At 36.8% G+C, this 27,325-nt stretch overlaps 2 protein-coding genes across 2 annotated transcripts in view; both read right to left on the bottom strand.

Annotated features, from left to right (window-relative positions):
• Nucleotides 1-858: 858 nt before the first annotated feature.
• On the bottom strand, nucleotides 859-14,647 carry BNIP3L (BCL2 interacting protein 3 like). Its single transcript, XM_085301037.1, has 6 exons — nucleotides 14,437-14,647; nucleotides 8,654-8,840; nucleotides 7,682-7,754; nucleotides 5,856-5,959; nucleotides 4,904-5,053; nucleotides 859-3,643 (listed from the first exon to the last, which is right to left on the bottom strand). The coding sequence occupies exons 1-6, from the start codon at nucleotides 14,519-14,521 to the stop codon at nucleotides 3,595-3,597; spliced, it is 648 nt and encodes a 215-aa protein (XP_085157163.1). The 5' UTR covers nucleotides 14,522-14,647; the 3' UTR covers nucleotides 859-3,594.
• Nucleotides 14,648-19,126: 4,479 nt separating this feature from the next.
• The window catches only part of PPP2R2A (protein phosphatase 2 regulatory subunit Balpha), a 54,433-nt gene continuing 46,234 nt past the window's right edge, over nucleotides 19,127-27,325 (bottom strand). Inside the window, exons 4-10 of the mRNA XM_085301049.1 lie at nucleotides 26,619-26,784; nucleotides 25,875-25,987; nucleotides 25,344-25,521; nucleotides 24,218-24,382; nucleotides 23,504-23,673; nucleotides 22,544-22,635; nucleotides 19,127-22,127 (exon numbers count right to left, since the gene is read on the bottom strand). Coding sequence (XP_085157175.1) covers nucleotides 21,848-22,127; nucleotides 22,544-22,635; nucleotides 23,504-23,673; nucleotides 24,218-24,382; nucleotides 25,344-25,521; nucleotides 25,875-25,987; nucleotides 26,619-26,784 — 1,164 coding nt within the window. The 3' untranslated portion in view covers nucleotides 19,127-21,847. The remainder of the gene's footprint in view (nucleotides 22,128-22,543; nucleotides 22,636-23,503; nucleotides 23,674-24,217; nucleotides 24,383-25,343; nucleotides 25,522-25,874; nucleotides 25,988-26,618; nucleotides 26,785-27,325) is intronic.

Raw genomic sequence — 27,325 nt, 5'->3', positions numbered from 1 at the left:
GATACTTACTATATGCACGTCTTTCTACCTCAGTTTGCTGCAGATAAACACTGACCAAAAAATCTGCTCTACAAAGTAATTTCAAAATACCAAAAATTAAAAAGCATTTGAATTCAAACCCAAATTTCACTGGAAGTCCTAAATACTAAGCTTTTTGAAAATAGGACTTAAAAGATTTGTACCTCTTGGGGGGGGGGGGGGAAGGGGAATCTCACTTTCAAAAACATATTCTGGATTTTAATAGCAAAAATACACAAAAATCACTGGATGACTAAAAGCAGCAATAAGTATCACAAAGATCCCATTCAGAATTTATAGCAGACAAGATCCCCTTTTCACTACTCCCACATTACCAYGGCACTCTTAGAAATAAGCAGTGCTCTTGAATATGGAGACAGATTAATAACTAGAGTTTATGTTCCTTATTCTTTAATCTGCAAATTTATTAGGAAATAGAAGAGAAATACAAGGAAACACAAYCGACCTAGCATACAAAATCTCACCAATTTTACTTTGCATTTAATACGCCATTCTATTGTTTTGTTTAACAAGTTTTTCTTGAGAAAACACTGGAAGAAATGGTGCAGGTATACTCTGCCGACAACGCAAATTTTTTAAAGTGCTTCAGAACAAGAAGTTGATGATCCCAAGTCACTCTAAACAAAACCAAACAAGAAAAACCCCAAGCAATCTTCCAAACAAAAAGTTCAGTCTATGAACAACAGCTTCAGTGTTCCAATAACCTAGAATACAATAGGTTTACAAAGCATTATACAAAACATTCCTCTTTTTTTCGTGGGGGGGAAGAGATAAAGTAAAAAGAAAGAGGCGCAGCATGAAGTAATTTCAGACAACCAGTTTTGTGAGAGCTTTAATGGCACAAAATGTTTAAAAGCTACAACTTATACATGTACTGTAAACTGTATATAATGTTACAAAGTGCTAACTAATCTATGAAGAATGCATAATCACTTTGGCTCAGTTAACTCCAATAGTTCAACAAATGTCAATTAAAAAATTGAATTTTTAACAATCTTCAGCTTTCACTTCTTAAAACAATAAGTAAATACGCTTTTACTGCAGTTAAATTAGCCTGCTGCGTTTTTAATGTGCGAGTTTATGCATTTTTTTTTTCTTGATCCTATTTACAAATATTTTAGGCCAGTTTTCACTGAACATAAGAAAAATGAAGCCTGCATTTTTTTTTCCAAAACTGTAAACAGGTATAAAGCTTTTTTAAACAACATTTGTCTTAAAACTTCAACTACCAATAGTTGAAACCCCTTTTCAAATTATACAACAATCTGTTTCTGTTCATGGTAAAACTAGAAGTTGTAGACTTTCATCCAAAGCTTAGAGTAGGGAATCAATAAATACTGCATTGTATAATAGCAAGTGTTACAGTGATCATGTATCCATTCCTCAGTTGTAGTTTTCACAATCTTTTTTTTTACTTCATGGCTCCTTCAACTATTACCTAAGCTGTGTTGATACTCCAGTCACTAGTTTGTAAAATTATTTATCAAATACGCTGTAGATGAATTACCCTTTAAAGGGGTAATCTTTTTTTTTTTTTAATGAAAGTACTGCTTACTTAGTATAAATCTATTTCGCCACTATTCCAATTTCCATACAAAACAAGGTGCTATAATTAGAACTGAAAGCATTTCAGCCTTTTACCCTCCCCTCAATTTACGTAGGACCCTAAAATGATGTGCTTGGTACAATCTACAACACCGTTCACCACTTCCCCCTTCCCTCCCCCACCTTTGGGTGAAACCCAGTATCCACACTTGAAACAAATAGCAATTATGGGCAACTCATGTGCCACCAGTATTCACAACTAGAAGAAAAAAGCAGATGTCTCAACAGAATTGTTAGACTGCCCTTTCACCCCAAAAGTATTCTCTACTAGCATTCAGAAGTRGAGAATAAAAATAAATACAGCTTAGCAGTAGGTTTACACTTAACTTTTTTACTTCCTGGGAGTTATGTTCTTTTAAATCAAACCTCAGTTGGGATTTAGCCTCTACACATCAACTGTTTCAAGCGATCACTGCTGTATCAAATAATCAACTCTATAAAATCTGACGCAAGCAAACAATTATCGGTAGCTGTTTTTTCCAAACTGGCTGACCACAGTTTCTTAACATTTTCTATGAGTCAACCTACTAAAGTTTTTATTTAAACTAGCTTTAAAATTAGTATTGGTTCCCTAAATACTTGGTATTAAAGTCTATATACTTTTTTTTTATATTTATATATATATATATAAAAAAACCCAGAGTATTCTATCCTTCAGAGTCATGCTACATGTTCTGAAATCCAATAAAATCTATTTAAGGACATGTATGCCCCAATGCTTTGTAACAATTTGGTACTAAAGCTTCACATTTTGAAAAAAGTGTCACTGAAGGAGGACAAGGCTGAATGTTCCCTAAGATAAAAGTTCAACAACATTAGTGAAAATTCTATCTAACATGAGACATCACAAGAGATTTTCAGATTTCATATATCCCCAAAGGGAATTATACAGTAAACAAAGAGAAATAGGAATATTGAAAACTCATTTGCAGAAGACATTTCAGAACTTTACAACTTCTGAATCTTTATGTGCCTGCAAGATTGTCCCCTTTAAAAGATAAGTCAAACGCTTTAACTTCTGAAACTGCCATATCTTCATAATTGTAAAATGGTTCCACAACAAAGAATCATATCCTTTTATACAGAGTCTTACTATACCTAGAGCTGTTGGATTTTTCCTTAATTTAAAACTACTTTTAGAAGGAAAATTTTACATTGAAGATTTTCTCTTAAGAAAAAGATAAGGAAAAGAAAAGCTTCTTCACATGCAAACAACGCAATATTTCTAATATTTTCTAGGCATCAGACAGGTTTTCCTACCAGGAATACGGAGCTGACTTCATAGAAAAGACAAGATTACAACAATTACCTAATATTAAAATATGCTGATGGATCTACTTATCCTACTTCAAAATTTATGCAGTCTTTGCCTCCTGCAAATTAAATGGTGTTAGCCAATAAGGGATTAAGTGAATTCCCCCAAAAGCTAATTTAAAATATTTTTTTTATTGCCAGTGATTTCTTAGTTTACAACGAGCTTGTTTTTCAAAAAAAAAAATTCTTCAATCAATAATTTTCTTCTGAAGAGATTGTTAATTTTAATCACTATAATACAGTCAACATTTATACCATGCACAACTGCAATTTAAGTCAGGTTGCACTAGAGAGGCAACAGCATCACTGATAAAATTAAAATTTGCTGGTGGCATTTTGCATTGAGAAGCCCTTGCAACATATAGACAATTGTAAACTCTGTTCAGCAACTCTGACGTGTCTTGCAGGCCAAGAGGCAGGGGAACGGGAGGAAAAAGGAAAAGAAGGTAGATAGCGAAACACCACCTCAACAGAGTTCCAACACAATACTGAATTCCAAGAGTTAGCAAAAACCTGGATATGTAAAGAAAGGGTGAAGTCAGGGTCATGCTTAAAATGGTCTCAAGTCAAATGTACTAAATGAGACAGTAACACCTTCACAGGTCACGTGGATTTCCAGGTTTTGCACTCCATCTTTCAATAAGTGCTGGCTGAAGGTGTGGTCAGTCGTTTTCCAATGTAGATGCTGAAATAAAAAGTATAAGGCATATCGCATTTCACAGAATTACTCCCTGTTTTTGAAACAGTCCTCACGCACTCAGCTATTCTAATTTGTCTTTCAAATAAGTTTGATGAGAATCTTCCAGAGGATTTCACTTCCCATATAAAATTACATAAAGAGGAAGATTTTCAGAAAAGCCTAGACAGACAGAGATATTATCAACACCCAGTAAGACTGTTTCTATCTGTCCCGAGCTCATTTGAAAACCCCAGTCTAAAAGCTTCTATGTACCGTTGTAGAGTAATGGGTACGTGGGGCTGCTGAACAGCTGAGCAACACCTGAGGTATTATGGTAAAACAAAGTACTGCCTATAAATGAAGGAAGGTGAGCTTTAAAAGCGATGCGGACCTAAATGAATACTGACTAACAAATAAACCCAGGCAAGATTTAACTCGCCGCAGAAATAAACAATATTATAGCTAACACAATTGCTATAGTACAAATGTCTTCTGACACTTTCACGTATTCCATCCTACTAATTTAGCCAATAGTTTACAAGAATGTAAAAAGACACTTGAATTACCCCAGGAACAAATAAAAACACATTTATGAGTACATAGCTTTGCCCCCATCACAGAAGAATATAAAATGGATAAACATAGTAAGAATTTACRTAAACTCAGAGATTATGTTGGATTACACAGGCACTGAAAATATTGCTCAGCAGAGCAGAAACTGATCTCACAAGATACGTAGAATATTTTACATATCTACTTTAAGTTTTCAAAACTTAAATTTGAGTAATATCACAATTGTAGCATTAGACATTGAAAATTACAGAGTACGTGCCATACATATAGGACTTCAGCATCATTAGTTGTACAAAGTGTTCTAGTAACAGTTGGCAAAATTTACAGTAGTTTTCCACCTATTTTATTCTTACTTTCCCTATATTATAACAGGAAGGATTTAAGTACAAGGGCTGGATAAGCAAATGGTTCGTGTCAGAAATGACAAAGGTTACTTCCAAATTCATGATAATCTATGCATTTTCAATATAAGAAACTYGAATCTCTCCAGGAATAAAGCATACAAATGGCTGCGTAATTGCAGCAAAGTTCTCCTGAATTTCAAAAACAAAAAATTTGAAATTAGTTTGAGCAAGTTATAATAATAATCTAGTTATTCTTTGTAAAACCTTTTTCAGTAAACCCCTGAAAAACCAGCAAAACGGAAAAGCAGTCAGATGCAAAATTTGAAGTGAGAATTAGGTTAATACTTACCCTAGTCCCAGAGCCAAAACATGAGATATGAACAGAGATGGAATGAAAACCTTAAGAAATTCTGCAGAGAAAATGCCACCTTTTTTCATTGCTCCACTTTTTCTCATACTTAAAGACACTGAACGCTTAGGATGTCTGAAATGAAATTCCCTGAAAGAAGAGGGGAAGGGGAGGGGAAAATTTAGCAAGTTTTTGTTTGTTTCTTTTTTTCTTTTGCACACAAATGCATAGATCTCTGTAGGAACTTTTTTTTAAAAAAAAAGTACAAAGAGCTAGAGATCAAAGCAAGAGACCTCTTACATAGAGTAAGGGCTCAAAGAGAATAATAAGAGGTATTGTGGAGAGACCACTTACACAGACAGTATAGAGACAAAGGGAGCAGTAGCTGAAGAGAGAGGTAGGTCCGAGAGAGGGAATTTCAGGATGTGATTTGTTAGCAAGAGCCTCATTTTTTGTTCCAAACAGAGATACAGAAGTCTGCCAGATATAGACAGCATCCTCTATTTTAATAAAAATGCTTTGCATTCAAGGATCTCAACGTTTCCCCTTCCGTGGATGAACATTACATATTTTACATAGAAAGAAAAAAAGGTACAGAGAATTTAGGAGACTTGCCCAACACTATTCCATTCAATAAGCCAAGAATAAATCCCAGGAATCCCAGCTCCAAGTACCCAGCTCTCCCAATAATTATAATTTTGTAAAGTAACCATGTGATCAACTCACTGTAGATTTATATCAGTTTCAATAAAAAGGCAATTCTGATGCTATTAAGATTTTCATACTTAATTACACTGATTTTTTTTTTTTTTTGCCTTCCCAAGTAAAATCTATGTGTTTTTTTATGACATAGTCTTATCTGGAGGGCCAGAATAATTTCATGCATGTATGACTCATGATTCTTCCTTCCTTTATACAAAAGAAATATTCATTAATAAAGAGTTTAACTCACTTAGGAGGAATGTTTTCAGGCCTACTTGACCAGTCTGATACCCAGTCAGCACTTTTCTTCAAAACTTCCAATTCTTTCTCTCCTTCCACCGCTTCCTCTTCAGACTGCAAACATACGTAGTACAAGCYTTATAACACTTGGTCAGCTATTTCTTACAGTACTAAATCAAGATCATCAGCAGTGACTAAAATGATAAGCATCAAATGTTGGCACCTGATAAATGAGCAAGTGTTCTTGGTCTCAGGATTATTTAGAAGAGWTTTTATTATGATAGCAGGATGGTCTGCATAGGTCAGTATATCTCTGATGATATCATTTTATCCAGGACATAAACATCATTGTATGTACTATATTTTTTGTTATTTGTATTTGATTTAAACAATAGAGTATGTGGAGAAAAGTAAAAAAAAACAATCAAGTAAAAAAAATGTTTTAAAGGAGTTATTACAGCATTCAAAGTAAATATTACTTGTAACTAGAGGCCTCTCCTGTGTGGGTCCCAGATGCAGTAAACAAAAGCAAGTTCTCTGCATAATTGTTTTGATCCAAAGTTACATCATTATGTGCAATATCTGATGTGTWAACATATAGGAAAGAAAGAATAGCTAAGACAGCTGGAGAACATCATTTCTTTGGCTAACATGAAATGGCATCGGTACAAAAACAAAATCCTTTTGAGCAAAAAAACAGTCTCCTGAGTCATCTTTAGCAAATTAAACTGTATCACTAAAACATTAAAGAACTATATCAGAGTTGCAGTAATTGAAATAATCAAATAGAACAATCAGAAAAGAGAGATGGCAGACCTAACCGAAGACCACAAAGACTTCATTCAGACTGTTATGGCTCTCTGTAAAGAAGAAAGGCAACAGTCCTCCTGTTGTGCCAATTCTTTCACAAAATTTAATGCAAGGTTTCATTCTTTCAGAATTGCTTTCTATTTATATTCCGAAGTCAGCAAATTCCATTAAATGATCAAACTAAGTGTTCAGCATTAGTCTCCTCTCAGTTTGCATTGTTTAGATTACCCACAATCATGTGAGTTAATTATCCACAAAGCAATAAACTGAACATCTTTATATCTCATGCAGAAATATTTATATTTCAAAAGCAAAACAAGTTTGACACAGACAAATTGAAAAAGTGTTAAACATCTCCGCTACTGAACACAGTATTTTTCAAGTTTAGAGATGGAGCCTCATTTTTCCTCGCTCCAAAGCTGRAAGTCTCTAAAAGTCAAATTTCAATTAATGAAGAATGTAAGAAGCCTAAAAAAATTTACTATCCCTACCTGGTGGTTAAAAATAATTGTTCTGGATTTTTTTTTAATACAAACACTGTTCTGAAAATAAAAAAGAATATAAACTGACACATGCTTGAGGGTACAAAAATTTACATGATTTACTAATTCAGAGAGAAGTATTACATACAGTTCGATAACAAAGACTGAGTTTAAAAAAAAAAAAGTAAGAACAAAGTACAAGGTAAGCAAACAGCCTTATCCAAATGGTTAAGGAACAGCTCTAGATTTTGAACAAACAAGATTTAGATAACTTTTTTTCTTTTATTGCAGGTAACAGCCCAGACTAGTGTCTCAAAATGAAAAAGAAAAAAAAAACAACAATTTGCTAGAAATCAGTAGTTTAATACATTTATTTTGGCATGTAGAATACATAACTTTTAAAAACCTTCCATACATGACAGAGCTTGCTGTACCCCTCAAGTACTCCTGATATGGATCTGTATAAATACATTATCTATGTACAACACCTACAACATTAAAAAAAGKTAAGTTAACGACTTGTAAAGGTTAACAAAGAAAATACCTGAGAACTACTGTCTTTACTCGTGTGCATTTCCACATCAAACGTTATCTGTCCATCTTCTTGAGGTGAAGGGCTGAAGAAAAATGGATTATGTCATTTTTTTCATACTACYACCCATCAACTACAAAAGCATTACTGCTAAACAACCGTAGATAAGGTAAATGAGGAACAAGGCAAAATGCTATATGATGCAGCAATGCTAATCTCACTCACCAAAATACTGAGGGCAACTTTTTAACTTGACTTCAGCTTTCATAAAAGATGTATTTTAGAAATAATTCAAAGAACACTGAAGAACTTACTGGTTTAGAACTTTTAGAGAGGAATACCAAAGTGTACCAGAAACTTTATAAAGTTTCTATAAAAAATCCAAATACCTCCCCTTTCTTGTATGCTACTTCAACTATAAAATAACAAAAAAAATTACCAAAAAGTTAATAGCTGGAAAATTAAGTGAAAAAATGGAATGTCCTTGTTCATTTAAAATGTGGATGGAAATAGGAGGAAATAAACCTTATATTAGTAAAAGAAAAAAGAAACTATACAGTGACAGCTAACATTTCTGGTTGAATTGGAAAATACTTAACTACTGACAGTTAGTTTCTCAACAATACAGATGTAACAAACTTTATTTTCCACTACAGTAACCATTATATTTGAAATACTTGTTTGGATTATTTTCAAATACTTTAGGCCTACTACATTCCACAACTCACTCAGCAGCAACAAATTTTAAATAGCTTTTACATCCGATCAAACACTCTTACATAAGGAAAAACACAACAGGTCATGCTTTTTGAAACAGGCTTCAAGTTAATTTACTTATTTGATAGTAAGTTATCACGACACATCAACTATTTCAAATACTGGGGCACGATAAGCATAAGCCAATCCAAAAACACATCCTTCAGTTAATGTCTACAGGATAGAAATTATGAGAATTTATATTTAGGACAGCAAATATTTCCTTACCTGTCACAGTGAGAACTACCTCTTGAACTGCTCTGTCCTGATTCATGCTGGGCATCCAGAAGAATTTTTTCCATGTCTCCATTATGGATAGAGGATGATGAAGGGACATGTTCCAAACCTCCATTTTTCCCATTGCCGTTATCATTGCTATTGCCATTGCCGTTCATCTGTAACTCCACCCAGGAACCTGTTGGGCCAGTCAGATGTAATTTCRTTAAAAGCAGTGAAACTAAAACCTATTTGAAGTTTATCAATTACACACAGAAAAAAACCCACAAATATGGTGAATTCAGATAACATACACTGCCATACTTGGGGGGGGAGGGAGGAACAAACTCAAACACTGAAGACAAGGGTGACATGTTTCTTCACATTTCATCAACAACAACCACCTCTGCTAAAAAGTTATGTTACTATTTACCTCTGAACTAATCAGTAACTGAGGAGAGAGGGACACTTTTAATGTTGTGATAATGCTTTAATAAATTTCTCTCTGCAGTTTGAACCTTCAACTATCTACGTATCACTTAATTACACTAATTATTCCATTTCCCTGTTCTACATTCCTTTTTGAAAGGAAATTTTCATTCCTTAATCTTCTTCCTATACAATCCCCTCACCTTCAATCTAATACACGCTATCTTCCTGACACTTCCAAAGGCTATGATCTTTAAACCAGTCATGTACATCAGGCAGACTGCCATTCTCATTAGCTGCCCTCATTCAACTTCTTTTGCCTGGCCCTCTAACAAACATCTCCCATTCAGTGCCATCTGCCACCTATCCTGCCATAACCTTAATAAGTGGGTCATATCAAATTCAAATTATCAGAAGTTAAAGGCAGGTATTATGCATCCATACACATCTAAAGTACTAYGATTACTTACATTTCAAAGTTAGATTTAAAGATTTCACTGCTAACAAAGTAACAARCTTGAGTTACATGGGAAAACTAAAACTTGTAAATAGTAAATTCAATGCGATCTGTTGAGCCTTTTGGGGTTTTATTCACAGCTAGGGAAGCCTGCATACAGCCTACTCGGGCTACAAGTTTTGAGATGAATTCTGCTTGTTCTTCTCCCATAATTCTAAATATGGGATATCACTGTATGCACCCAGATCTGACAGAAGAGCTAGGAACGTGTCATCAGCAATAAATSTATTTGCTAAAAAATTTTATGTATTCTGCAGCTGATTGAGGTCTCCCCCTTTGTCAATTTAAATGTGAAGATTAACAGAAAATAATCTTTACCAGTATGTTCAAAAACAACAGTATTCAATTTAAATATTTTGGAAATACTAAGTCATAAAYATCTTTTAATATTCTGAGGGGGTGCCCTCAGATCTCTACCCTTCTATTTGTTCCTGTTATTTAAATATATTCCCTATCCAACTGTGATCCTAACAGTCTTATTAAGATATATAACAGGCATCATTTTAGTATAGTCAGTTTATTTATCAGAACATACCTATTTGCCTGAAACGGCTACCAGTTGCAGGATTTTCTTTTAGTTTTTGCACTTGCTACTGAAGTTCACACTGCATTTTTCTATATTATAAAACTACAGCATTTAACCATTTTCTTAAGCTCCACGTAAGCAAGTATTTGCAGTTAGGACCTTACAAATTTCCAGCTTGTCAAATAATTGTTAGGGAAATACAAGGTCTTTAAGTGTTGTTTCTGTTAGGAAGTCCTCAACCACATCAGTTTTCTTAAGTAACTTTATATTTGATGTACCCATCCTTTCAAATAGCTCATTAAAAGGTTTAGCCATGAATACAAAGAACTACTTAGAACATCATCAGAAAATAATGGAACATACAATTAATTTTCAGATAATGAACTGTAACTATGAAAGGCATCCTTTGGTCAGATAAATCCAAAATTATATTGTCTGCGTTCTGTGCTGATTAATGATGATCAGTCACTAATGTCTATATTTTGAAATAAAGAAAGGCCACATTACAAGAAACAAATCAGCAACATCATTTTGCCTTATAGCAACACCTTTTCAATAAGAGGCCACACCTGCAGAAAAGCATGTGGCCACTGCAATTAATAGACAGGCCAGAGAACTATAGGCTTCCCAATAACGATTTTGGAGTATATTGCATCTATTGAGAAAATTATAATGCTTGAGATCTGCAAGACATCTAACACTGAAAAAAAAACCACAGTTAAATGACAAACAACTTGAAAGAATAGAAGGCAAACACACACATGCAAGGGAGACTATTTCTTCTAATGCAGACAGAAAAAAGACCACTGGAAAACTATCTGAACTGGTAGCTCTAGTACACAGCTACTAAACAGATCTGCAGTGACGCCTAYGTACAAATACATACTTGACTGTAGTTTACTCTTGACTCAGAAAACTTGCCATTTATCTAGAACGTGTTATAGCCATACTAAGAAGAACAGTCAAATTAAACTATGAATGAAGAGTCCCAACAAGTCAAGCAGTAGCTTACATGACAGGCAGCACGTTCCCCATCTGACCTCACTTCTAATGAGTCAAAATACACTCAAGGAAACATAAATTCAATCTGACATCAAACTAAAGCATGTAATACACTCCTACCAGCAGCCACAAACTGTCTCTGAGAGGGAGCCAATAAACCTTAAGTYTCAGACACCCTGCTCAGAAGGTCTCCTCCTAGTTGACAAAGGTTTACTACAGTATCTTCTAAATATGTTTAATCCAGGTCTAGGTAATACATGGTAGAAATTACTGCATGAAATCTGAACATGAATGCAGTCACCTTTTTCTCTTCACTGAARGAGCTAAAACTGTTTCTTTCTTACAACAGCAGCACAGCAAAACATTTGAGAATACACTGGCCAAGTAACAAAGAATGCATCTTGCCTCACTCTTCCTTCAAAAATAAGCTGAATTAATCATTCACATGAGAACTCTTAATTTTACTGTATTTCCAACTTGACAGTAAAGAGTATCATCACTTCCTCAAGCCTCCCCAACTCACATAATATACATACTTAAAAAAAAGCCAAAACTTTTAACATGAATGATATTTTTCTCCAAAATAATTTCAGCTTTGTCCATGTTCTAAAGCAAAATATTCCAGTATGAATATTTTTCTGTAGTTAATAGGTAAGTCTAATTATTTTTCATGCTCACTTTTTTCATTTTAATAATTCTTAAGAAATTTCAATGATGTTTTAGAAAAATTATTTCACTTTTTCTCAAATTAGCAAGAAATAGTATCCAGATAATCTACAAAAATGAAGAAATAACTGAATGCAATATTTCACAGGAAATTTAAACATCAAGAAATTATTTACTAGTCTTGTATCAAATTTTTACCTTCATCAAAATGTCTGTGTTATAACTGTTCTACAGAACAGTTCTACAGAACTACCATGTACACTTAAAACATTCCTTTACTTTTTTTCAGGCAAGCGAAGATGCCTAGGAACTATGACGACATTGTTTTTGCCGAAATATAAAACCCAAAACCCATTTTAAGAAGTTTAGAACTTCACTAACTAAGACTACTTTGCAACTGCTTTTCCATGAAAGTCTCAGACAGATTCTTAAAAAACATAAATAATCTAGTCCATTGGTTATATTTAGAAAAAGCTAAAGGGTAAGAATGATCTTACAACTTTAGCTACAAACTCATAACTGATGGACTGTTCAAACAATAGCATGTAAATGCTTGGGGAAAATGGAGTGACATTTTATTTACTCAGTTTCTGATTCTACTTTTGCATGGAGAAAGAAATTCAAAGTCTTTTTTTTTCTTTTTAAATACTCCAAACAAATAGCTCACAACAAATCCGAGTCCTGGGCAACTTGAATAAGCTAAGAAATAATGCTTTTACAGTGAGATACACCATTATATATTGAGGAGAGAAAAAAGGGGCAACTGTTCAAGTTCCCACAGTGATCATTATTTAGCAGATTTCTCACGATACAGCTAGATGGTATTCCATCTAAGGTAGAATTTCTTCTTTTTGTAACAGAACTTCATAATAATCAAAATACAGGAAACTTTCAGGATTCCAAAAGAAAGCAACCCTTTTTTGCGTGACCTAGTTCAGTTACCAGTTTCAGTCTCAGGTTTTCTGACATTTGATTTAAGGGCTAGGAGAACTTTGAATGAAAGCCTTAAACACACACAAATGACATTCAAAACAAAATGAGTAAGTGTCTAAATTCATTAGCCTGAAAAGGTTCATTGAAAAGCTCGTATAACAGCAGAAAACATACCTATAACACCAAAGCATYGTGCAGTGGCTAAACTTCTGAAAGCAGTACTAAGCCTACACGGGGCCACTTGGTTGCATTTTTTTGGTTCACAGAGCGCAGACCATCAACATTTTCTCTCATACTTTGTGCTCACTGCCTTAAGTAATCTTACATTGATTTTGCTAAGCCTTTATGTGCTGATCTAGCAACAAGATCTATGTGGGCAGATCCTGCACAGGCTTACAACACACTCATCTCTTGTTGCTCCTATTTTAAAGCAGATTAACATCTCCCACAAAATAAGTTAGTATATTAACAGAAAGCAGAAAGGAAATACCGGAACGTAGAGGAAGCATCAAAGATTACAATTTATAAACTAAGTATAAGGCATCAAGTTAGGCATTAGACATGCTCCAAATGTAACACAGTATAACTGTTACTTAAATATGCTAACAACCTTGAATAAATTGCTAAAGATACCCGTTTGACTCAGGGGAACATACTGTGGTAAACTTCCATAGTTATCATAAGATGTAATATTACTATAACATAATAGCAGTCTCAGGAAACAAGCATGGTTTATTCTTCCTTAATACAATTTCCACTGAGTTACAGAGGATCAGCTAGCCAACATATTTTGTCATCAACTTAACTTCATTGTAACCCATGAAGGTGATAGTTAATCATTAATTCATTTTATTCATTTCTCCGACTGCAGTATCCTTGGTACTGACAAACAAGAAAACCCACATGTTTAAAGAGCTGTTTAAAACATGAAAGAAGCCAAATAAGTACCACAGCCTAAATAAAACCATCGACGTGCCACACTAGTGTTATCYTGGGAACAAAAGGATGCAGCAGAGCAGCTGACACAGATGCCGGATATAGAGGAAAATAGCTCACGTCAGTGATATTGACTCAGCCACTGAATAAACTCATTCCCACAGTCACGCTCCTCCCTCTGCCCTGCTGTATCCCCATCTTAGCTGCTAACACCAGCCATTGAATAAACTTAGCTACACCGCAAAACAAACCTGCTCTCGCTCTCCTCTTCGGGCACCGGCCCAGGGCGCTCACCGCTGCCTCTGGTCGCCCCCGCCGCGGCCCGTTCCCCTCAGCCCGGCACCGACCCCCGCGCGTCCCGCACCAAGCCCAGCGGCTCGGCTCGGCTCGCCTCAGAGAGCGCCGGCGCCCTCCCGCCCTCGCCCCGCGGCCGGGCCCACCCGACGCGCCCACCCCAGCTCTCACCCCGTTTTCCGCGCCTCTCTCCTCAGCACCCTCCGCCTTCCCAGTCCCGCGCGCAGTGACCCCCGGGCCCCAGTCACCTCACGGCGCCGATTTCATCCCCGCTCCCGTCACGAAGCCCCCGCGACCCTCGGCTCCCCTCAGACCTCCGCGGCGCGCGCAGCCGAACCCACCGGCCCCCGGCGGCTCGCGCGGCCCCGCTCCGCACCAGTCCCGGCCCAGCGAAGCGGCGAAGGGGGTCGCAGTCCCCGGGGCAGCCGTTACACCCTTCCCCCCACCCCGAACTCGCGCCCGTTTGCGTAGGCTAACACGGGCCGCACTCACTGTTGAGCCCCGGCTCGGTGTGCGTCCCCTCGGCCGGCGGGTTGTTGTTGTTGTTGTGCTGCGGCGGCTCCTGAGGGCAGGACATGGCGGCGCAGGAGCGGCGGCAGAGGCAACTGCGGAGCCGCTGGGGCTGGGACGACAACAACAACAAACCTGGACTCCGCTCCGGGCCCGGGCACCCCGCCTCCTCCCGCTGCGCACGCGCGGGCCGCGCCGCGCCCGCCCTCCGCCGCCGCGCACGCGCCGCCCGCCCCGCGACGCGTGCCGCGCACCATGGCTCCCACCGTGCCTGCGCACGTCCCGCGGCGGCCGCCCCCCCCCGCCCTGCGCATGCGCCCAGGGCCAAGTGCGCCTGCGCCGCGGGTGGCGGGCGTGGGCAGGCTGTGAGGGGAGAGGCGCGCGCGCGGCGAGCTCCCCATCGAGGCAAAATGGCGGGAAGCGAGGAGTGTGGGGGCCCGGCCCTGCTCGCACAACCTGCTCTCCCTCGRGCACCGCTTTCCTGACAGGAAAGACTCCTCGGTCGCATTCCCCCACCTTGAGCTGAGGCCAAACCCACGGGGCCCACGCCCTGCTCCAGGCCTTGGGCCCTGGCGGCTCGCACAGAAGCTGCCGGCCTTCTCGACTCCACTGACAACCGTCTAGCCGCCAGCCCAGGCGAGTTTGTGATTGAGGGACAGCAAATACTCCCGAGTGTGGCGAGTTAACCTGTCCAGCCTGCACAGTGCAATGGTATGAGTTTCCAGACGCTTCTTTCCCCTCTCATCAACCTTCCTTTTTCCTCAGATAGTTTACAGCCAACTTGTAGGTCCATTAAGTACAGTAAAGACTCTCTGAAGGAATTCGTCATTTTTAAATTACAAGCAATACTCATCTGAAATTATAGTGTTTAACAGACAAGCCTCTCTTATATGATCAAGCACCAGTCGACAAAGCGCACAGTAGATTTTCAGTAGTGCCAGACAGTCACCACAGAGCAGCTAGTGTCTGTGTAACAAAATTGGATTTGTTCCTAACTGGAATGCAAAAGAATATGACTGTAACAAGTAAAATTATCATTAGTGTGGACCACAGATTCCTTTCAATATGAAAATGAAGACAGACAACCTCAGGCTATTTATGCACCTACTGCTGTATCAGGAATGGGAATAACGTTGAATTTGCATAGGAGAGACTTTCAAATGCGATGAAATACAGATGCAAAGTTCGTTGTTCTGCAACAGTTACCATACCCTGCTGAGGTTTCTTCAGTCTTATGTGAGTAACTTCTGTACCAATTATTTATTTAGAATACATTTCATGGAAAGATTATATATACATACATGAAGTTTTTCTAAATGATCTAATTTTCAAGATAAAAGTCACTATTATCTGGAAAATCAAATAATGTCAGTTCCTCAAGGCACAGTGAGTTTTCATATAAATTTTGTATTGCATTTAGGGGAACCTGTATTAGGATTCTTAAGCTGCTCATCTATTTAACTGAAATCTTCTAACAAAAAGAATCAGTGAAAGTGATTAAATCACAGAAGATTGTTAATTTGTTTTCACTCTTTGAGAAATCAGTTTTACTAACTTTATTCTATTTGACATCATTTAAATGTCAAGGTATATTTTGAGGCCTATAATCTTTTATTAATGGAACTTTTTCTGTAACCCGCACAAGTATTATAAGCATTTTTCTTCTAAATAGCAACAGAATAGTCTATATTATAATCCCCTCACATCAGCAACCATTAGAATACAAATTGTGTTTCTTCCATTATCGTATCTGCAGTAGAAGTTTAGTGATATTAATAACATCAGGGACTGAAATGGAGTCAGGCAGATCCATTTCCATTCATGTTCTTTCTTTCATTATCTCCCCACTAGACATCCAAAGAAAGCACTTTTGTTCTGTTTGTGTCTAAACTGTTTAAAGCTACAGAAAGGAACTCTGTATCTACTCCTGTCACTACCATCCCATGCTGGAATACCAGTTTCAAATGTTTTTCATCTTCTGTTAATCTATGCTAGCGACAGGTGACCATCTACTAAAATGTGGACATTTGAAGTCAGTCTTTCATAACGAAGTTTTCTTTCTTACCAAAATGACTAAATACCCTGAATGATTGTACCAAATGTCTGATATTACTAAGTGGAAAATCTAGATGTCCCATGGATATCACTGGAATAGAGTTAGCTACATACAGAGAAAAGAAGGCAGTAACTTAAATTATTTATTAGAAGGTCTGTTTACAGGTAGAAGGGCCAAACTGAATTGTAAAGCTGATAAATGTGATTAACATGCAAATACTGTTTAGTACATTCTAGACTGGAATCAGAACAATAAGCTATTTATGATCTTGAATAGAAAACCAGCCTAGGGAGCCCCTGTCCTGCTTTGTTATCCTAACAATCACAGGCTAACATGACGAGTGGTATGTGAATATTTGTCATCTCGATCCTTCAGGAAGCATGTGCCATAATACTTGTGTCATGAATATTTATCAGTAAAGTGGGACTATTAAAATTACTGAGTCAGAAATAAATTAATCAAAATTATAGAGTGAGTCAATGCAGAGCCAGAAATAGCATTCAGAACTCCTGACTTTCAGCCCTGTGTTTCAACCACTAGACATGTTGTTCCTTAAGGCAGTTTAATGATGTAATCAACATTTGCAAAGTAATTTGAATCCTGGGGTGGAAAATGCTATTACAATAGCAAGGTTGGAGGGACAGAAGGCTGTGTGACAATAGAACAGAAACAATAGCTGTAAACTCKAGAGAAAGACCTTTCCTACCAAAGTGGAATGAAAAGGTTTTCCTATAAAGCCTTAAAGTTGATTCAAGTCAAACATAACAAGCCACCTGATCTATCTCAAAGAGCTGAGGTGAGCTCATAGCACTGTTTCCTGCCCATGGTTCTAAGGCATTGTGTACGTTCAAGGCAATTTAAGTAAAGAACCATCCAAAACCTTCTTGAAGATGCAGCAATTACTTTGTATTTTCTTTGATGTTTAGTGCTTCTTCTCCCAAACCAGAAGAAATGTTAACCTGTTGCTAAGATGTATTCCACCCCTCAGTGTGAGTGTGCTGGGTATAGCAGACCCAAGTACTACTTTCCTGTTGTTTTCTGACAGTAAGATAATACAGTAAAACAGCATGTTTGTTTATAATAGCAAGTATGATGTCCAGCTATCAGGTATCAGTCACCGCAGTAGACAGTGGGTAAGCAAAGGCAGCCTGTCTAACACACCTAAGCTGTTTTCTGCATCATGGAGGCAGTGATAATATATACTAGAATCTTTTGAGATTTTACATCTAGCAGTGATAGATCAAACATACTGATCTTTGCAAACAATTGACCATTCCAAAGACGACCGCTAGGGATAGTCACAAAATTTAATCTTGATGCTTTATATTCTGAAAGCACCTTTTTTGGCAACATTTTGTCTCCTAGTGGAGAACACTGATACAGAAAAAAATTGTGTCAGAAAAAAAAATCTCTGCCAAATTTTTTCTTGAAAAACAAGTGACGAATAATCTGCCAAAGGCTGAAATTATTAGAATTTAAAGGTAAACTGTGTAGAGGTAGAGAAATGGTAGTTAATCCTGTTCCTTGGTCTTTGAGCCATATCACACTAGAAAAATTCTTACTGTTTTTATTTCAGCCACTTCTATTGCTTTCTTCCACCACTTGTATCTTTTTTTTAACAAAAATAAACCCTTCTATTCTAGGTTAAATAAAAGACATTTGCTATGAGAAAACATACAAATCGTTCAAAAAACTAGTTATGTAGCAATCTCATTTCCAATACACTTCTCCCCACTCYAATTCAATACACCAATCCTTTGATTTATAACAGCTTATTAAATGGGAAAGGACAAAACATCTCCTATTGTTCAGTTACAGTCAGAAGAGTATGTTGGGAATAGGAGACTATATACCTCTGTATCCAGAGATGCAGTGCTAGAGATAGCAGTAATACCAGTGCAAAAGAAACTGCTTTCTATGTCATGCCTGAGAGCAGCCAATTCCAGACCAGCCCAATGTATTAAAAAAGAATCTAAACATTCCATAATAGTTTTACTCCTTTATAGTTATTTTGAAAGCACACGCTGGGTTACGTTTGGGAACTTTCAGATAGCCAGCAACTCTTCTCCAAGAGAGTAGAGTCCAGCTTTCTGCTTATCAGCACCAACTTTAGGCCACCGACCTTGCCTATACTTCAGAATTGTAGTCAGAAAAACAACTGCAGCTGAACGTTGGCTGTTGCAGGTAAGTCTCATGGTGGTTTAAAGTATGTTTGTAATTTTGCAGGTAGTAAACAACTTACAGTTTTCATACTTAGGCAGTATCACTGGCTTCAAGAGAGACACTGGAACAGAACTCATTTTATATGTTTGGTCCAGTATTCAGGGATTAACAATCTAACATTTACATTGGTTTTATTGAGAGCTGGAAAGGACCACTGAAATGGAACAGCTTTTTTTTTTTTTTTTTTTTTTTAATTCAGTAGATGTTTGAAGAGGGCAGAATTACCTTAAAACCCACCACTTCGTCCCAGTCATCTAGGAAAAGGTCTAGAAATAAACACAGTAAAATGGAGTATCATTCATCATGCAGTACAGGGGAGATCAGTAATTTCAAAAATGCCTGTAAATAAAGGGTAGTAGGGAGAGAGGATAAAAAGCAACCTGACAAAAGATATTCTATGCATACTTTTTATTAATAAAATATAAGATTTACAGCATATGTCAATGGACAGTATGTTTAGAGAATTTTATCTAGTTGGATACTATGACATCACAGTCAGTAGCTGGTTTTGGTGAGGATAGATTAGACCTCAAGTGACATGTCAGGGATCACCGCTACTGATAAAACAAAAACTTTTCCCAAAGACTAGCTTTTAAAAACCCTGAATGCGTACCAGCATGCTCTGCTGAGGTCCAAGAGGCAGTTTTGCTTGAATGAAGTATTGCTAGAAGGCTGCACTTAGTTCTACGTGAAGTCTACCTGTTCAGTTCTACATCATCWTCTCATCCTGGCTTCCCTTTCAGTGCATCATTCAGGATATACAGATACACATGTAAGTAAAAGCAGCAATCTTGATGCTATAACCCTCAATCCCTTCAAAATAGAAATAATTAAACTTCTGCCCTTCTTCGCAAAACGGAGATGAATTTTACTAGCTCTGATGAAAAAAAAAACAAAAAACAAAAAAAACCCACTAGTTATCTCTTGTCCTTGTGATAAGGTAGTGAATAAACCTTGGCCCTGATCCTGTAAACACCTATACACACAATTACTCAGCAAGTTGTTTTCTTAACTATTTAGAAGTATATTCATTTGAGTAAAATTAGTCACATGATACATAAAATAGGACTAGGGCCCAGAAGCATTCAAGTTGCTGTTCTAGGGGCTGGGAGGGCAAAGGGGCCACTAATTTTTTTCAAGGCTAACAGGTGGGAAAAAAAATAAATTCCTTAAAAAGGCTCATGGTCAGGCATGCATGTTACAAGACAGATACCGTGTTTAAGAGAACCAGATGTAATAAATATCTGAATTTTTACATTTTTCAAACCACAGCACAAAAGCTCAATAAAATTAAATTGTTTCCAACAGTTGTCTTGTTAACAATCCCTAACCCAGCCATAATTTTACAGCAGAAACAGTATCTTAGTTGATCAAATAATGGAAGCATTATAATAGCTGCCTATAACTAAGCCACAGATATAATTTAAATGTAATTAACTGAAAAGTGAAAATCTTTGCAGTCAAGTTCACTCTGACTTAAAACTCCATTCTGAACATTTCCTTGAAGGAAAAGTAAACAGAAAAGCACAATTAGCAAAAACAGCTGGAGGTAAAAACTCATGAGCCTTATAAAGCATCAGTATCTAGTTCATCTTTGGATAAGTCTTATTTGCTTAAGAGTTTAAATTGCTCAAATATTATGAACACTTATTTCATGCAGCTTCTGTACTCCACATATTTTCTGATCATTGCACCATTTAAGTTTAAGTGCAATAATTTTGCAAAGCCAAAAGCCAGGAGAAACACTTGCATGATAAACTACATTTCCACTCAGTTACTGATAGCAATAAAATACAGAAAATAGAGCATCTCAGAATGCACTGTAGTAATTATCTATGTAATCACTTGGTATTTTGTACTATGTAACATCATACTGCTAGACAAGAATTCAAACCCACGTGTTTTTTTTTTTTAAAAAAAAGTTGCCTTTGTATTCTAAATGAGGCATTAAAGGTATTGTATCCTAAAACAAGGCATTTCAGAAATCATGATAAAACTAAATATGAGACTGTCTTTTCAATAAAATGGATTTTAAACCTACAAATTCTATTCCCATTCCAACTTAAGCAATAGTTTAGGAGGAAAGGGTGTGGGGCGGAGGCTCTTTAAGGATATTTGAGCAGTAACTGACCAGATCAGACTATGGCAAAATCTGACAGCAGTTTATGGTTTTGCAAGGGAAATGGTCAACGCATACTAAGGCTGGTATTATTGTCATTCATTCATGGATGAATGTAGATACTTGTGAAATCCCTCCCTCTCTTCATTCCCATGAAAAATAATTAATACTGGTTAAAATCATTACAAAAAACATCATTTTATTTTCATGCATCTAAGGTAAAACACAGAGTATTTGTATAAAGAGGTAGATTAAAAAAAGAAAACAGATTCTCCATTCTTTGTCACTTTTATTCAGTAGTTTGTTTTTCTCCTTATTTTTTCTTTTTTTGGTGCCAGACATGGCAAGGAGTGATTACAGTCAACTGTTTATTAAAACATTTGTTGCAACACAGACCCCCTTTACCACTGACCCCAAACGGACCCATTTCATGTGCTTTATTTTGTTTTGTTTTGTTTTTTTTTCTATACACCACCACCAGGGCTAGGTGGAGGGGGATAAAAGGGAAAGGGGGAGTCCAGGAGGCCAGAAGGAGGAGGAATGCTACAAGCCACAGCAAGAATGAGCTGTATTTAATAAAAAAGGGGGCCACAAATGATACAGTAATGAGGTTACACAATTAAATCCCATAGCATGATTGAAGGCTTTCCCTGTGTTTGACGTCATCACAATGGAAGGCATAAAAAGTGGAGTAAACCAATGTTGATACAGTCCAATCTAGTCCATTAGGCAAGATGGTGCAAGTAGTCATTTAAATTAAAAAGTGCCCTATCCTCACCTAAATGGCTAGCAGACATGGAGAAGAACACAGTGACAGATCAACAGAGCTTTCTCCATGTAGCTATAAAAATGTGTTGTCATATGGCACATTTTTAAACACTGGAAAGGGGTGCCATAATGGACCTCTCTCATTCTCTTTCGTTTACAGGTACAAATGCTAGATTCAACTATTTCAACTATGCAGGAAGTGGACTCTTCAGTTAGGAATGCCAAACCTAATTCATTTTGTCTTGAAATATATACAAGTTGTTTGTAGTAGCTACAGCAATGATATTTTCCTTAGGATGCCAGGCTGTATGTAGAATCTTCTTGTTGAAGTCTAGGCTGTCGACACTAATTTCATCCTTCTTTCGCTTACCGCTTGCACAAACTTTACGTGGCTTCAAAACCGTACGGGGTTTATTGTTTTCCCGTGATGCCTCTAAGGTGATGTCTCGCTTTGTGTTTCTGTCAAACATTCTGAAGAAATTGTTGTAAGATCCTGTCATGACAATGCTGCAGATGAAAGAGGAGACAGGAAGAAAGTAACAATACTGTATCTGAAAATAACCTCTAGTGAAATATTAAAAATATGATTTCAAAGTATTATTTCACCAGTCTCTTCAGTTTTTTAGTAGCTGTAACATTTGATTAATATTTTCACTCTAGCAAAGTGATGAATCTCTAATTTCTAGTCAACTTCTACATCTATTTAGTGTACTAAAGCAATTCTCTACAATCCTAAACTGCAGTTATAATTTTTGGCTTATATATGCATACTCATGTCCTAAAGCATTATTATTATTATCCAGGCTAGTCCAAGAAGAGACACAGATGTTTGAGGCCATGCTTCTCAAAGCAAGCAGTTTGAAAGGTCTTCTCCCCCTCAAATTAAAGAGACTTAAATGCCTACAGAGAAGAATTAAACTTGCCTGTCTGATCCATTCCAACAGCATTCAAACTTGTCAAAAATGCAATCATTCTCATAGAGCGAGCAAAGTTTACTTCTGAGGTATTCATGCACCTGGAAAAATTAGTTAAATTGAATGAATAACAAACGTGACATATTTGTAAAATAACCTCGATAGATTCTGTTCCAAAATAATTATACAACTGGACAACCATGTTTATTCCCTCAGAGGAGCATCCACAGCTCCCTCCTTTAACTGCATGGATAAAGAGCAAAATTAATAGATACATGAATTAATATATTCTGCTCCACAGAATATATAGGGGGGGTGGGTGGGGGGGTGGGTGTGTATATCATCACCTGGGGCAAGAAAAGATACATCTACAGAACTTGGTAACTTTTCTGAAGGCTTTCCCACTTTGAGCAATTGTCATAATGCATATTATTTGCTTCATTGTAGGCAGCTTTCTTAAGACTCTTTTATAAGTCTCAAAGTGTACTTCTTTCTAAAAATCTTGCAGTGACTAATCATCTTCCTATGGACAGCGAAGAGGAAGCTTTCAAAAATTTTCTTACTAACTCACTTGAACACTACCACAGCAATTTTCAGTGTTAGTTGTAAACCAAACATCTCTTGCAAAGGAAATACTTTGCCTCCTATTTCTCCCAGAAAGAACAGGTGAATATGAAGTCAACTGAAGCCCCTAAAACAAATATGCTGCCTCATGGCTGAAGATTACCTTTACAAATTCTCATTGTCAAAGAGGGAGACTGTCCTACGCACCCAAACATAGGTTTTGTTTCTGCAAACCATCTGCAAATAGTAAGACTGCTTGGCATACGTGTGGAACCCACTCATCTTACTGATGCTTCACCTGGACACAGTGGTCTATAGACAAAGACTGAATTGCTAGATCAAGATTATTAGCAAGACTCAGCTTCTTCAAAAGTTCTAAAATATTTTAACATTTTCACTGAATACCTGGTATGTTTCCACAGGTCTGTTTTCCATATTTAAATCCCAGATCTTCACTGATAGGTAATCTCTAGTCATCATGTATCGACCACTATGGCTAAATTTGACATCAGATATGGAGGAGATGATTTCAGAGAAGAATGATCTGTTGCTAGGATCTTCTGGTTCTTCAAACACTATATAGAAATAAGATAGGGATGTGAAGAGGTATGTTCAAGTCTCTTCCAATACAAGACACACCTAAATAAAGTGGAAACATTTACAATAAATTTGCCATGGAGGGCTAGCCTTCCTACACTATATACAATAACTCTCAATGTGAAAGACTTGATACAATTGTCACACTTTGAAACATTTTAACAGTATAAACGAAGTATTTTGAGGCTTCATTCATATATGTAAGACTCCTAGCACAGGTACAGATCAGGCAAACTAAATTAGGATTTTACCAGCTAAAGTCTGCACAAAGCCATTTCCAGTTCTGTTGTCTAGGCAGACTCATTTAGATGGCTTACTGGCTTAATTTTTACTCTTACTGTGGAAAAACATGAATCTAACTTCTTAGCTAGGTTGTAGATCTATTTAATGTAATAAAGAACTGTAACATACATACCATTCTCTGTTTAACATTTTAGCATGCACTTTATGCGTTACTTAATTTCATCTAACAGCAAAATATCGAATTCCACAAAAGAATAAACACTGGAGGGCAGAACTCACATTTTGAATGTCTGTCACAGAGTGCTGATGCTCTCATGTCACAGAGACGAATCGTTCCTTTACTGCTGCTGTATACAAATGTGTTACAGCTATTTGGGTGGAACTCTGCAGCAGTTATCACCTCTGTCAGCTCTTCCATGTTGGCAGGCTTAATATCTACAATATCTACAGCATTTTGTTAAGAAATTTTCTCCAGTTTTCACAACATATTTTTCAGTATAAATGTATTCCAAAATGCTTCTCCAAATCACCAAAATATCTGAAATAGCCAAACAGAATTTTAAAAGAAGTTTGAAATTTGGAAGCAAAACAACATTTCTACGTCAAAGATTGTGTGGCCCAATCACAAACTGGATAGAAACTGAAGTCCCACAGTTTGTCTAGAATGCAAAACTCTTAACATTGCATTCCTTATCAATCTGAAGTTGTTTCTTACAACAGCCAAAGCTTGCTTTTAATAAGCAAGATAAGTATTTTGTTATACTTCAGCACTAAGTAATTCTATACTAGTATGTCACACAAATATTGCCAGGTAGATTCTTATTTTGCTTAAATTCTGATTTTATTACTGCATTATAAAGAATGCACGTATGATTTCTTCTCAGGATCTTTGTTCCCAATAATGAGGTTGAATAACATTCCTGTAATCCTACAGCCAACAACATTCTAGGGGGCAGAGATGAGAGGGGAGGAGATTAGAGTTAGAATGTAAAAAGGAATTCAAGTGTTACAGATACTAAGTTCAGATAAGTGTAAGGGAGGGCACTGCTTCTGTCAGACTTATTTCCTATTGAAAGTCAAAATCATTTTCTCAAGACAGTTTACTGTAATGTTGCCTTCCAAAATTGCTCGTCTAATGTGAAAACTTAAACCTTTTTCCACCTTAAAAAAATCCATGCTGTGAAACAACATGTTTTCCTCAACATTCAAATAACCAGTTCTGCTTATATTGCCCAAAGGAATCATGCTGATCTCCCATTCCAGAAGTCATTAGAATTGCTACTGAGAAATAACCAGGAAACAGAGAAACATGCTATACAAAAAACTCTTCACGAAAGAAAAAAAAATCCAGCAGGGATTTTGTGACCAAACGTTCCCATCATATAAAACAACGCCAAAAAGATACTAAAACTTCTGTCTGTAATTTCTAGGTGCCACAGATTAATCCGCAAATCATCTGCAGATAAGTATGTTTCATAATCACTATTAATGGAGATGGAATTGATGTGGTACGTGTGAGCATTGGCAAATATTCTTCGTGGACTAGCTTCAACCATGAGGTCCATGGGCCTGAATACTGGCACCTGCAAAATACAAAGCAATGTGAAATTTTGAGATGCGAATGTGCTACAAACACATGCGCATTCACGGAATCAGTCATACAATACACTAAGCTGATGAAGAGATCTCAAAATCAATTCAAATGCCTGCCAGCTGAAGTTCTGGGTTATATCACAGAAAACATGAGGTTGACCACCTAGCTTAGTGGGAAACTTCTCTGGGTTATACCCTGCTACAGGGTAACCTGTGTATCTTTAGAAAAAAAAAAGAAAAATCACTTGAGCGTGCCCAGCTTATTTTCTCACAACAAAATGCTCACTCACCTGGCCTCAAATGGGAGCAGTGATGGCTAATTCACACAAAATGAACTACTCACCCGTAGTGTTGTAACTGTAGTAGGATCCCTATACCGTCCATCTTCTTCCTTTAAATTATAGCCTTCTGGTCTTTTGTCCCTTTCACTGATCTTCCATAACTTAATTGTTTTATCTGAAATGAAATAGCCACATAGGTTCAAATCAAAGCTCTAACAAAAACATTGTTAGTCTTCACAACTGATATTCTTTGATGTGTAGCCTTCAAACAAGACAAGACCATCTACTTGTACCAACAAAACAAAACTAAAAAACTAGTACTTTGAAATATTAACTTCATTTGGACAGAAATGTTGCTTCACCTCAAAATTACAAAAGAGAAAACAGGACAAGATAAAATGCTTTAAAGAGACCTCCTCCACAGTTGTTCTTTCTAAAAACCACTGCTATAGCAAGTTTCAGTTAGAATCAGGATTATTACAAATGACTATTAAAAGCTCTCACAGATGCAGTTATACACATATGAAGATACTGAATGACAGTTCAGATACATTCCTTTGCTAAAAGCAACCAAATCAAGGCATCACTAACATACAAAATTCCTGCAGCACAAAGCAGTATCTGTATCTTAGAAGGAATAACACCATATTTAAACAACATGACTGTAGTCAGATCCTTAGATATTTGCATTTAGAAACAACTTGTTACCAAGTCCTTTGGAACGGGGGAGGATTAGACAAACTCTAATAATGAACCTAGTTAACACTAAATTTTGCACATTCAGATATGGTTAAATCATAACTTACCATTAGTAGACAATAGAAACTGAGCAGCATTTTTCTGGGGTAACCACCTAATTTTGTTGATCTTCTCTTCAATTTCTAAACTTTTCAAGTAGTCAAACTCTGGTTCATGGCTTTGAAAGGTACTGTAAACATTGTATTCTCCCCTACTGTGAGACTGGGTTTTGTTCTAAAAAGAGAATTAAACAATCAAGATATACATGCAGTACACAGAATGCTTTGGAAGGGCTGCAGGCAGAGGATAGAACTAGGTATTTACACAGCATGTACATAGGCAGGTGGCTAATTAGAATAAAAGTATGTTAAGACTTCTGAATTTTATTATTGTCTATGCCAGATTTACCGCAAGTATCCTTTGGTTTACAACTTGCTTTATTTTAAAAGCCTGCAGAACAGAGAATAAGAATCATCTCTTTTGAATTTGATTAGAATTTCTACTATTTTGGTTAAGAAAGCACCAAAGAATAAGTAGTTACTGTGGCAGCTCTTGATTCCTAGAATTTCCAGACACTCCGCTCAGCCATGTGAGCAGTTATCACACACATCTACAACAAGTACACTTTCCCTTCTTGTATTAAATCAAAGTAGCTGAAGTTACAAACTAACTTTTCACCTAAATATTCTAAGCATAACTTTTTTAGTAAGAGGTTTTTGTTCTGTGGGTTTTTTTTTTTTTTTTTTTTTTTTTTCTCAGTTTCGAGATACTGATC

Source organism: Rhea americana, unplaced genomic scaffold (genome assembly GCF_003343005.1).
Source record: "Rhea americana isolate MKP2758 unplaced genomic scaffold, rheAme1 scaffold_171, whole genome shotgun sequence".
NCBI classification, from domain to species: Eukaryota; Metazoa; Chordata; class Aves; order Rheiformes; family Rheidae; genus Rhea; species Rhea americana.
Note: the sequence above shows the minus strand (reverse complement) of the source record. Positions and strands in the feature narration are given on the sequence as shown.